At 43.9% G+C, this 12,916-nt stretch overlaps 1 protein-coding gene across 1 annotated transcript; it reads left to right on the plus strand.

The window, feature by feature from the left end:
• The first annotated feature begins 1,430 nt into the window (after positions 1-1,430).
• On the plus strand, positions 1,431-11,286 carry LOC132829038 (vimentin-type intermediate filament-associated coiled-coil protein-like). Its single transcript, XM_060846318.1, has 2 exons — positions 1,431-1,743; positions 6,588-11,286. Exons 1-2 carry the CDS (start codon positions 1,553-1,555, stop codon positions 6,958-6,960), a joined length of 564 nt encoding a protein of 187 aa, XP_060702301.1. The 5' UTR covers positions 1,431-1,552; the 3' UTR covers positions 6,961-11,286.
• The last annotated feature ends 1,630 nt before the right edge of the window (positions 11,287-12,916 follow it).

The raw sequence follows: 12,916 nt of genomic DNA on the forward strand, positions 1-12,916 counted from the left end.
ATCAGGATTAGGTCAAGTATATTTTTCCCTCCTGTTGGTTTCCTCACCACCTACTGCAGACCCAGTTAATCAGTAGGTCTGCTGACAAGCCAGTCTTAATGGCACACACTATAAAATTTTCTATCCAAGTACATGCAGCATCTTTGCCACCCTCAGTGCTTCATCCAAGTATTGCTCAATATAAAGGAATACCGATTGATCAACCAAGGGAGGACAATACATGGAAAGCAACAGTCTGTTTCATTAGTCTGTGATGTGGAGGTGCCAGTGTTGGACTGGGGTGGACAAGGTCAGAAGTCCCAATACCAGGTTATAGGCCAACAAGTTTATTCGAAATCACAAGCACTCAGTAAGCTTGTGATTTCAAATAAACCTGTTAGTTGTTGTGGTTCTGTTCGCCGAGCTGGGAGTTTTTGTTGCAAACATTTCGTCCCCTTTCTAGGTGACATCCTCAGTGCTTGGGAGCCTCCTGTGAAGCGCTTCTGTGATGTTTCCTCCGGCATCTATAGTGGCTTCTCTCTGCCGCTGCTGGTGTATAACCTGGTATTATGCAACTTCTGAAAGTCTGAGACAGCTTGGCCAATTGTGGCACTGCATCCTAGATGGTACGAAGGAGGACATTACAAAGTCAATAGGACTGTTTTTGTTGTTGTGTTTTCAGTGCTGGGATATTCCATTCAATTTCTTTTTGGCACTTGTGACTGATACAACTGCATGGCTTAATAATCCAGTTCACTGGGCAGTTGAGTCAACCACATTGGAGTCTGGAACCACATGTAGGCCAGACCACAACAATGGCAGATTTTCTGTCATGAAGGACATCAATGTGTCAGACGGCTTTTAAAACCATCATTAGGCACTTAAATTCTTGAATATAAAAATGCTCCTACCTGCCACGTCATTCTTACCCAGGTAAGCTACTGCCCACCCAATTCCTCAACTCACATTGACAGAAACAGAAATTACTGGAAAAGCTCAGCAACTCTGTGGAGAGAAGTCAGAGTTAATATTACAGGTCGAATAGCCCTCCCTCAAATTACATCTCTACATTCTACTTCAACTGCCTGTCAATCCTGCCGCCGGTTTGTATCCGCGCCATTTTCCTGAAGAAACAGGCCCTGAGCCTCAGTTGGGGCCCACAATCACGGAGTGAGGTCAGCACCGGCGACTACACCCTTTCCTCCCAGGTCGGTGTGGGGGCAGCGCCGCGCATGCGCCGTGCCCACACAGTTCGCGGGCCAGCACGGCGCATACGCGCTGACGCCCAGTACAGGGGTCCGCCCAGCACATGCGGACAGTCCTCCCGTAGCGGGGCCCGTTCTGCGCCTGCGTGCTGACCGCCCACTGCGAGGCCTGCTCTGCGCCTGCGCGCTGACCGCCCGCTGCGAGCTCCGCTCTGCGCCTGCGGACTGTCCTTCCGGAGTGGGGCCTGCTCTGCGCCTGCGCGCTGACCGCCCGCTGCGGGGCCTGCCCGATGCTTTCGTGGCGGCGTTGAGGCTCATGTCGAGTCGGTCTTGGTCTCTCCACGTGAGCGCGGTCACCGCTACGCAGCATGTCGGTGCTGAGCCCGGTGCAGATTAAAGAGGCGAACGCACACTTGGCGGCCGTTCACCGCCGAGTGACGGAGCTGGAGCGGCGGCTCGAGGCAGCTGAGCGGACCGTGCGGGAACAGGCCGAGCGGCTCATGAGCAAAGACCGCGAGCTGCAGGCCGCCATCCGGGAGCTCACCCTGCGCAAGGACCGGTCAGCAGGCACAGCCACTGCGGGGACGCGCGCCAGTTGTCCAGGCCGCGCCGTGGCGGGTGGTCTGCATGAGGAAAGGAAAGAGGCGCAGTCACAGAGTCTTTATAGCGAGGAGAGAGCCCACTGTCACCGCTCAGACATCCAGCTGTTCAGTTTCGTGTTAAGGCATTTCCCAGCTGTCTCCCGCTTCCCTGATGTAGATTTTCACGGAAGTAGCAGCTCCCACTTCACGCTTTTTATTCACTCATAGCATATGGAAGTCGCTGGCATTTGTTGCCCATCCCTACTTGCCCTTGTAGGTGATGGTGAGCTTAAACTGCTGCAGGTAGACCCACAATGCCCCTAAGGAAGGAACTACAGGATATTGACCCAGTGTCAGTGAAGGAATAGTGACTCCGCCACATCTGCTCCAAGGATGAGGGCTTCCACTCCAGACCATCCCAGATGACCTACTTCAAAGTCTGTAATTTCCCTTCCAATGATTAATAACACCCTCAACCACATATCCTCCATTTCCTGGACCTCTCAATCTCAATAAGTATAAAGGCCCCCGGTCCTCACATAGCACCCCACCAACCTCCAAACCCAACGCAGCATTCTTTGCCATTTTCGCCACCTGCAGTCAGACCACCAAACAGATATTTCCTTCCTTCCCTCCCTGTCTGCTTTCTATAGGGAACCATTTGCTCTGCGACTTCCTCGGTTGTTCCACACTCCCCTCCAACCTTTCCTCCACACCTAGCCCCTTTCCCTGCAATGCAGGAAGTGCAATACTCGCCCCTACACCTTCCCTCTCTCTTCCATCCACGGCCCCAAACAATCATTCTAAACCTGGCAGAGATTCACATGCACATCCTCCATTCTGGTCCACTGCATCTGTTGCTCCCAGTGTGGTACCTTCTACATGGAGAGACAAAACACAGACTCTGGGACTAGGTCACGGAGCATCCGCACTCTGTACACTCCAATAAATACCATCTTCTGGTTGCCAGTCATTTAAACTCTTCCTCCCACTCCCTTGGCGACATGTCCATCCTCCTCCAATGCCAAAATAAAGCCACATACAAACTGGAGGGACAACACCTCATATTCTGCCTTGGGAGCTTACAGCCCAATGACCTTAACATGGAGTTCACCAGGTTCAAAATCTCCCCACCCCCACCCTCATCCCATGTCCAGCCTGTCCTCTCCTCCCTGCTTTCTTGACCGGACTTAACCTGTTCATCTTCTGCTCACTTATCCACTCCACACTTCCCACTCACCAATCACAATAACCCCCTACCTGCATCCACCCCACCTACCTTTCCCCCACCCCCCCATCTCTTTTTTTCTCACCTCCCTTCTCCCTCCACAGTCCTAATGAAGGATCCTGACCTGAAACTTCGACTGGTAGTAAAAAGTGAGGTCTGCAGATGCTGGAGATCAGAGCTGAAAATGTGTTGCTGGTTAAAGCACAGCAGGTTAGGTAGCATCCAAGGAACAGGAAATTCGACGTTTCGGGCCAGAGCCCTTCATCAGGAACTGAAACATTGACTGTCCTGCTTCTCTGATGCTGCCTAACCTGCTGTGCCTTTCCAGCTCATCTAACCTGCTCTGGCAGCTGCTATAGTTGTATGGCTAGTCCAGTTCTGTTTCTGGTCAGTGATAACCCTAGGATATTGATTAGTAGGGAGTTCAGTGATAGTAATATGAGGGACAACGAGATTTTCTCTTATTGGAGATGGTCATTACGTGGCATTAGTGTAGTGTGAATGTTACTTGTGATTTATAAGCCCAAGCCTGAATGTAATCCAGGTGCATTTGAACGTCAACTGCTTCAGTGTCTGAGGAGTTGTAAATAGTGCTCAACATTAAGCAATCATCAACAACCCCACTCAGACCTTGTGATGGAGGGAAGGTGATTGAAGTAGCTAAAGATGATTGGGCTTGGGACACTACCCTGAGGAACTAAAATGGACAATAGTAGTGTCCCTGCCTCTGAGCCAGGAGGCTTGGGTTGAAGTACTACATGCTCCAGAAGTGTATTATAACATCTCTAAGCAAAGTGATCAAAAATACTCTGAAGAACTGCTGCAGAGTTGATCTGGATTTGAGATGAATGTGGGCAGTACAGTAGCTCAGTGGTTAACACTGCTGCCTCAGTGCTGATTCCACTCTTGTGACTGTGTGAGGTTTGCACATTCTCCCTGAGACTGTGTGGGTTTCTACCAGGTACTCCCAGTTTCCTCCCACATTCCAAAGATATCCAGGTTCAGTAGTTCGGTCATGTTAAATTGCCCATAGTGTCCAGGGATGTACAGGCTAGGTGGATGAGTCATAGGAAATGGAATGTTACAGGGATAAAGTAGGTGGTTGGGTCTACATGGGATATTCTTTTGGAGAGTCGGTATGGACTCGATGGGCCAAATGGCCTGCTTCCACGCTTGTAGGGACTCCATAATTCTATAACTGCCAATAATCACAACCATCTTCCATCTTCCTGTGTGCCAGGAGAAGGTTTTTCTCCTCAATCACTTTATTCTAGTTTTGCTCAGGATCCTTGATGCCACACCCAGTCAAATGCAGACTTGATGTCAAGGCCATTCATTCTCCCCTCCCTTCTGTTTGAGTCAAGGCTGTAATGAAGTCAGGAGTTGCGTGACCCTGGCCGAACCCAATCTGGGTGTCATTCAGTAGGTTACTGAACAAGTGCTGCATGGTAGCATCTTAAATCATGTTACTGTTACTGATGGGACTATAATTGGGGTCAGGTTAGATGTGTTCTGTTTTTGTGTACAACTGGGCAAGTGTCCACATTGCTGGGTAGATGCCAGTGTTGTAGCTGTACTGGAACAGCTTGGCTACCTCTGGTGCACAAGTCCGCATTAGTCTTGCTGGAATGTTATGAGTGTCCATGGCCTTTTCCGTATGCAGTGTCTCCAACCGATTTCTGATATCCTATAGGGTGAATTGAATTTGCTGAAGGCTGGGGACCTTTGGAAGAGGTCAAGATTAATTATCCACTTGGCACTTCTGCCAAATGTTTCAGCCTTGTCTTATGCACTGATGTACTGGGCTCCTACATTATTGAAGATTGGGATGTTTGTGGAACCTCCTGCTCCAGTGAGTTGTCCACCGCCGTCACGACTGGATGTGGCAAGACTACAGAGCTTAGATCTGACCCATTGGATGTGGGATTGCTTAATCCTTAATTTGCTAATAATGCTGCTGTTTGACATGCAAGTAGTCCTGCCAATTGTTAGCTTCCCCAGGTTGACATCTCATTTTTAGGTATGCCTGATGCTGCTTCTGGCATGCCCTCCAGCATGCTTTATTGAACTAGGCTTAATTGCCTATATTGATAGTGGGGGATGTGCTAGCCATGAAGTTGCAGATTGTTTTTAAGTACTGTTCTGCTGCAGCTGATGCCCATTGTGCTTCAAGTGTTGCGTTTTTAGATCTGTTTAAAATCTGTCTCATGTGGCACAGTGATGATGTTGCACAATATGATGGAGGGTGTTATCAGTTTGAAGATGGGAACTCATCTCCACAAGAACTATATGATGGTCATTTCTAACGGTTCCATCATGGCCAGATGCACCTATGGCAGGAAGGTTGATAAGAAAGAGGTAAAGTATGTTTATGCTCTGGTTGTCTCACCATCTGCTGCAAATCCAATCTAGCAGCAGTATCCTTTTAGAACTTAACCAACTCACTAAGTAGTTTTGTACCAAGCCATTCATAGTAGTGGACATCGAAATCCTCCACCCAGAGAACATTCTGCACTTGTTCCACCCTCAATGCTTCCTCCAAGTGTTGTTTAACATGGAGGAGTACTGATTTATCAGTTGGAGGAAGACAGTACATGCTAATCAGCAGATGAATTTCTTGCCTGTGTTTGACCTAATGGCGTGAGACATCAGTGTTGAAGATTCCCAGGGCAATTCTTTTCTGACTGTTTACCTTTGAGCTGCTATGTCTGCTGGGCCTGTCATGCTGGTGAGAAGGACATATCCAAGGATGGCAATAATATATGATTCTATGAATATGATTATATCGGGCTGTTGCTTCGCTAGTGTGAGACGGCTCTTCCAATTTTAGTCCCCAAGTGTTAGAAAGGAGGAAAGCAGGGTTGTTTTTGCCATTGTCATTTCCACTTCCAGAGTCAATGCTAGGTGGTCCATCTGTTTTCATTCATATTTTCCTTTCAAGCAGTTGATATAACTGAATGGCTTGCTGGGCCATTTCACAGGACAGATAAGAATCAACCATACCATTTGGTATCTGGAGTCACATGCAGGTCAAACCAATTTCTTTCCCTCAAGGATATTAGTGAACCTTAGTTAGATTCTTGTCTTATTAAAATTGGCCTTTCTCCAGTTCTGAACCTTTAGAACAGCAGGTCTATCTTTGTTCTTATTCATAATTTCCTTAAATCTTAGTAAATTATATCCACTATCATTGAAGTGCTCCCCAGTGCCACATCCACCACTTGCTCAGCTTCATTCCGTAAAATTAGGTCCAGCGCACCCTTTCTGTTGTTGGACTTTCTACCTACTGGTTTCGTAAGCTCTCCTGGACACATTAAGAATTTCACCCCCTCTAAACCTTTCAAGAGGGCAAGGACAGTGGGGTTTGTGTGGAAAGAATCGGTGAGGGCAAATGGATTAGGGAATGAGTATTGGATGAGCAAGTGTAAGGAGTAAGATTTAGGGGATAGACGAGAGGGAGAATTGGGGACTATGAGAAGTGGCATTGAGGAAGGGAAGGAAAGGGTGAATGAAGGAAGAAAGGGGGAATGCGAAAGGGACTGTGTGTGTGACTGGTAGCTGAACTGAAATGTCTCTATTGCTGTTGCTCTGCAGGGAGATGGTGGACGTGCAGGAGAAATTGCAGGATTGCGAGGGCACCGTACAGAGGCTGCAGACAGTGATGAAGGAGAAGGACAATGTGATCGCCCAGCTCAGACACCGCAGTCAGCTGCTGGATAAAATCACCCGCAGCCGGCCCCTGCTTGATAACTTGCTGTCATACATGGCTGAGGCTGAGCGCTCACAGAGTGACCACCTCCCAAACCTTGAGACTCAGCCTGGCTTTCTTGATGACCATACACACTCCCTCCTCTCAGGAATCAATGGGTTAATGAACACAAGTCCCAGTGACCAACATTTCTCGGTTAGTGAGGATGATATGGAGGAACCTGGTCAAGATGATGCAATCTTTGGGACCACAGTTTAAAGCTGTGCATTCAGAAGTTTGACCCTCCTGTTGAGAGATGTTAGGAAGAATTCACAAGTGCCTGTTGTTTCTGCAGAAATGAACATCCCCACGCCAACACCTGTGAACATCAAACCTTCTATTCACTGTAAGAAGTGAAAACCGGAGCATTTCTAAAGTGTGCAGTCCGATTTCTGGACATCCTAACACTGTATTCCAAAGATTCTGGAATTTTTCATCCTCTAACTTGAACAGAGGGTATTTTCCTCTGTGAATGTAAAAGAACAGTGTGAAATGCTTAATGATGATAGCGTGTTATTAACAATGGTGTTGGGGTATCTTTGGGTTTACCTAAATGATTTTTTTTCTGAATATTTGAGAGAAGGCAGCAGGAGTAAGCAAGTACTGACCTTGTAAGTTCAACACGAAGAGGTGTCTTAAGCTGCCTCTTCTTCTCAGTTCCTCCCAACCTCTAGAGTTAATGAAACAATCATGTCATCATTGTAATGAAATTTGAGGTTGTTCCCAAAGCTTTTTGACTTCAGATAGGTGTATTGAGTGCCTGGAAGGGTAGAAGTTATATTTGTTACAGATATTTTCATGTTTTACAGCCTGGCCATTTACAAGGTACTGTTACTGCTAATGAAGGGAGTCTAGCTGCTGGAGTGGTTATGGTGTGATGTCTTATCTATGGGGTCTGACTTTAAATGCAGCCTGGAATGGAGAAGCCCTTGCTCTATGGGTATTAGCAGCAATGTTGCTTAAATATTATCCTTGTGCCTGGTAAACAGAACATACCCACTTAAAGAACTGTCCGAATTGTTATAGTTTTTGTGTGCACAAAATGTCTGTGTATTCCTACTAATTACCTAGCCTGATATTACAACCTGAGTCCGTCAATGTGTGAGCCAGGACCTGCAAATGTAGACTCTGGTATCATCACTCCGGTGGATGTATTTTCAGGGTTCTTCACCTGAGTTTCTGAATTCTGCCCTCACCCTGATAATAGTCTCAGCAACGCTGGCTGTAATGGATTCAATCCCTTACTGAACCCGTCCGTTGATTGGATGCTGTACCCACTTTCAAAACTTAAAACTTCTGTGTTCTTTGTCCAGAGGTAACTGTTAAGATTATATTTTATTGTCACATGTACCTGAGTCCAGTAAAACTGTAGAGTTGCCACACTCCAACGCTATTTCAGAATACAGTAGTTAGAATTAAAACTATAGAATTTAAAACCAAGAGCTGAAATTAAAGAAACAGAAACAAAAGGAAAAGAAAATGGCCAGATCACCCTTAGCACCATAAGTTCTGAGTCAGGCTCACCAGCGCTGCCTATCGTTCTGCTTGAGGTCCACCTGATGCTGATGTTTGGAAGTTTGAACAGAGCTACCCACAGAACTGTGAGGAGCAGGGGAAGTGATTTCTAGCCAGTGAGTTGGCTCTACACTAACAATCTGGTCTGAGAACTGGGGACACTGCATACACTCAAAGAATATTCCCTTTGATCTGTCTGAAACAGATGTGATGTTTTGTGCACCACATGATGATAACAGGGTGAGGAAATTTTGTTATAAAATTCCTACAGTGTTGTACCCTGCTTCAAATATATCCATAACCCAGAATAATGTCCAATATTTGGATAGTCCAATTGTTTTTTAGGTCATAGTGGCTATCCCTGGCCATTGCAAGCACACTCTCTGCACATAAACTAAAAGCTAAATACCCCAAAGAGTATAACCAGTGAACCGTCCAGGGGATGAGACACGGTCAGTGGAAAAAAATGGGTCTGCCCTGGGAGCCCTGTTCTGCATGAGGAGGAGGACACTTGGAAAAAAATCTGCCCTGGAAACATAGTGATTTGGAACCACCGTTCCTCGAAGCAGGGTGGATTGGGAACAAGCCTACTCTGAGATTAGATCATTTGGCAGTGAATGAGTGAACCTGTCCTGGAAGTGCAGTAGTGGATGATCTCATATTCAGTCTACAGAATATACATAATTTAGTGATGTTTTTCCCAGTTATGGTGACGTTAGTATTTCTGGAAAACTGTATTGGCCATCACAGTTCCTGTGTTAGAATAGTAATTATATTTTAAAAAATACTACTCTAGTTTTATAGCATATTGATACATTCTGAAGATGTCCGAGATACTATGGAAATACAAGTCACTGGGAGACTTGGGTCAGGAACATGGTGGTCTGGCAACAATATTCCTCCTCTGATTTGTGAACTGCCCAAAATGCCTTTTGCTCACACTGAGTAATTGCAAATTAAGTTTCCTCAACAGTATATTTTGCACTTTATTCCACTGGGATTGCACAGCAGTAACCTGAAGTCTGGCCGGACTTGCAGTTACCTTCCTTTATAGGGCATTTAGTGACTCATAGTGAGTTATTGAGGTTGAGTTAAAAAATATAAATCGTTGGTGCAAGTTTTGGAGTTTAATTGTCATTGGGTCCAGAGCTATGCAATTCCTTAGCTGAGAGCACTTTCAGTTCATTGCATCCATCTGTCCCTACCTGGTGTACTTTGGGTCTCAACATGGCTCTCAGTCGAAACTTTATCGATTTGTGTTAGCACTTCATCTGTGAATAGAAATATCAAACTAATACAATTATATCTTTAAGTGAAATTAATGTGTTAATAGCAGCTTTACTCAGGAAAGAGTCTGCTGTGTGTGCACACATAATCTGTCACTAAGTCCTATTTATAGCTGATTTTTAAAATTCTATTCCGTTTGAACAGTTGCCATCTGATCAACTCATAAATCCCAAATCACAACAGTGAGGAAGACTCCTGTATGTCCTTGGAGAAAGATGGGGGTTTGCAGGCCAGGCCACGCCACACTCAACATCCAATGCTGTTGATGGTGTCTAATTTCTGATAAAGTAGAGCTGACATCAGACACAGGTTGATGAGTCCTGTCAGAGCAGCAGTGTTGAAGGGGAGAGGAGGATCTTGATCTTTTCTACCATTCACACTCTTCTGTTGTGCTGTGCAAACCCCCTGAACAAACTTGTAATTATTCCCTGTATTTTTATTTTTAAAAATCCATTGCTATCTCATTTCATTTGCTATTGAGTCATCCTTGCATAACCACATTGCCTTATCTAATCACTTTCTGATCTCCATCTTTCAGTGTAGCTACTTGCTGATGTTCATTATTCTGTGTAATTCCCTCTGATATATTCGTTATTCTCTGTATAAGTCACTTATTGTCTGTATAAGTCATTATACATTATAGATCCCACTTCATTATTCTGTGTGGATCACTGATATTCATTATTCTCTAAAAACTAGTATGATATTCATTATTCTGTGTAGATTGCTGATATTTATTATTTTCTCTAAATCACTGGTATTCATTACTCTGATATTACTGTGTAAAACACTGATATTCATTATTCTCTATACAAATCCCTCAGATATTCATTATTCTCTTATGTAAATCACTGTGATGACCTTTTCCTCTATGGAATCACCTATTTTGTGAGAGATCCTCTGGATGGCAATTATTTTCTCACATCTATAAGGATTATCAGTAGTCACTGTGTACGCCAATCTCAATATAATCACTCAAGCTAATGTTCATCTAGTCAATTCTAAACCATTATTTTCCATTAGTTTCTAATTTTTCATATAATTTGTGAAAAGCCTATGTCCATTATGCTGAAATTACAATTATTATGTGAATCTGCTGGAAATCTGTTCATCAATTTGCTGCTCTGGTTCTTTTCATTTTTTTTTATTTGTTACAAAATACATGGATATTTGTTGCAAAATACATGGATGGAAGTTACTAGGCAATTGATCACCTTGACTCGGGTTTAAGCAACAGTGAGCATTCAGAAAAAGTTAATTTGGAATTGATGTGGTAAATTTGTTGAACTCTGAGGTTGGGTGACTGATCTCACTGTGGGGAGATTTTTACAATGCATTGTTGCCATTTTTATGTTCAATGTTCCTGATTTAGTTTTATAATTGCAATGTATATTACCTGACAGCAACAACGCACTAAATAACTTATGAGTTAGAACATGTAGAAAACCAGTCAGCATAAATAGAAAATAACACTTGGCTTTGAGGAGAAAGCAGTCTTGAGGATGCTTGTAGATTACAGGTATATGCTCAGTACTAGCTTGTTCATGTTCTCTTACAATGTAATCTTTTGTTTCAAGGGTTTTGGGGCTATGGTGTGATGTTCTTTGTTTGAAAGTTACTGGGTGAATGTATCACAACTTGCTCAGGGCTAATGTTTCACATATGTGCAGTTTCTGATCAACATTTGTAGACACCAATCTGATAAGCTGGTGCCTTTTATAAAACAGTGCAATAACTTCATAAGTAGTTTGTGTTTAATCTGTTTACTATACAAGGGAAACATTTTCGTTGCTGGCTTAAGTAATGATGAAAGCTGGCAATTAAAAGTGGGATCTTTGGAGCCTGACTTTGTGTGCGGAGCTCAATAATGGAATTTCTCAGAAGATCCAGTGAATGTTCAATCTTCCATCTTGAAATCATACACTCTGAGGCCAAACATTCCAAACGAACCAAGAACAATTAAAAGCAACAAATTATTCTAACCTGTTGTAAAGCATGTGTCTGCCAAACATCACTGATAAGAGTGTGAGGAACTGAAGGAAACTTCAGGAGGTAACAGTAACAGCAATGCCACAGGCATGGATGGATTGTTTGGTTGTCTGCCAATTCTTTGGAGAAGCCATTCTAACAGTCCTACTGGTATTTCTGCATAGCCCAAAAAACTTATTTTTCTAGTATCTATCCAATTCCCTTTTAAAAATTATTGAGTCTGTGCTCACCACCCTCCCAAGCTGTGAATTTCTGCTCCTAATATCTCTAGTTGTTTTCAAGTTTATTTTGCTGCCAGAAAAGTAGTCCCAATTTCTCAATATAACTAAAGACCCACTTCCCTGATACCAATCTAATAAATCTCCCCTGCAGTGTCTCCATGGTCAAGGTCTCTTTCTCTTCATGAATCTTTGAAGTTGAAATGATTTCAAGCCTCTGATAGGCTAGTGGTTACATTTGGAGTCTGGTGCCGCATTTGAATCAGAAAGTAGCAGGTTCAAACCCCTTTCTGATGCCTGAGTAGACAGTCCAAGATTAAAGTTTAAATCAGTGGTTCTCAACCAGCGATAGGAAGGTCATCTATGTGGGACCTCAAGAACTGCCATACTTGCCAATGAAATGCAGCCACAGGCTTCCTACTAATGTTAAATCATAATTTTGTATTTCATTTTACAATTTACTGATAAAACTTATTCTCAGCAGAATAAATACAATACTAAATGAATGCAAATGTACTCTTTGGAAAAGGTGGGGTTTTGTTTTCTGTGTGGTGAGACCAAGTTTTGTTTTGACAAAATGTGAAATAACTGCACAGGCTGATAACCCAAGACCAAGTCACCCTTTATTTACATGTGCACAGTCAGTGCCTGAACTGAGGAAATTCTGATCTCCTGGTTATTTTTGTTATTTATAGTTATACAATATAACAATAAACAGGAGAAATAAGGTGCCCAAAATTTCACAAAACAAACTGCATAAAACACATGCAGAATTTTCACAGAAGTCACTGTCCTCTCAAAGGTGCCACAATGACAGAAATCTAGAAAAGAGTCCATTTCAGCCCCAAGGATAAAGTTTACAGCAGGCTGAAGCCACAATGTACAATTGCAACCACTTTACACATTGCCTGCACCAGGCACAAAGGAAAGCAGTCTACAAAACACATATAGCTAAAAGCAATATTCAAAAATAAAACTACTTATTACATAATTCAACTCCCACTGACACTTTCCTATCCCTGGGTACTTACACATCTAACACTGGTCCACGCTGTGTACTGATCAGACTGTCCTTGGCTTGCCTTTCTGCAGGACAGTCGTCGGTTTTCCAGTCTTTGGACGCCCTGCGTACTGACCAACCCTTCCCAGGCCCGCTTTCCTCCAGG

The sequence above is a fragment of the Hemiscyllium ocellatum genome, chromosome 28, assembly GCF_020745735.1.
Source record: "Hemiscyllium ocellatum isolate sHemOce1 chromosome 28, sHemOce1.pat.X.cur, whole genome shotgun sequence".
Lineage (NCBI taxonomy): Eukaryota > Metazoa > Chordata > Chondrichthyes > Orectolobiformes > Hemiscylliidae > Hemiscyllium > Hemiscyllium ocellatum.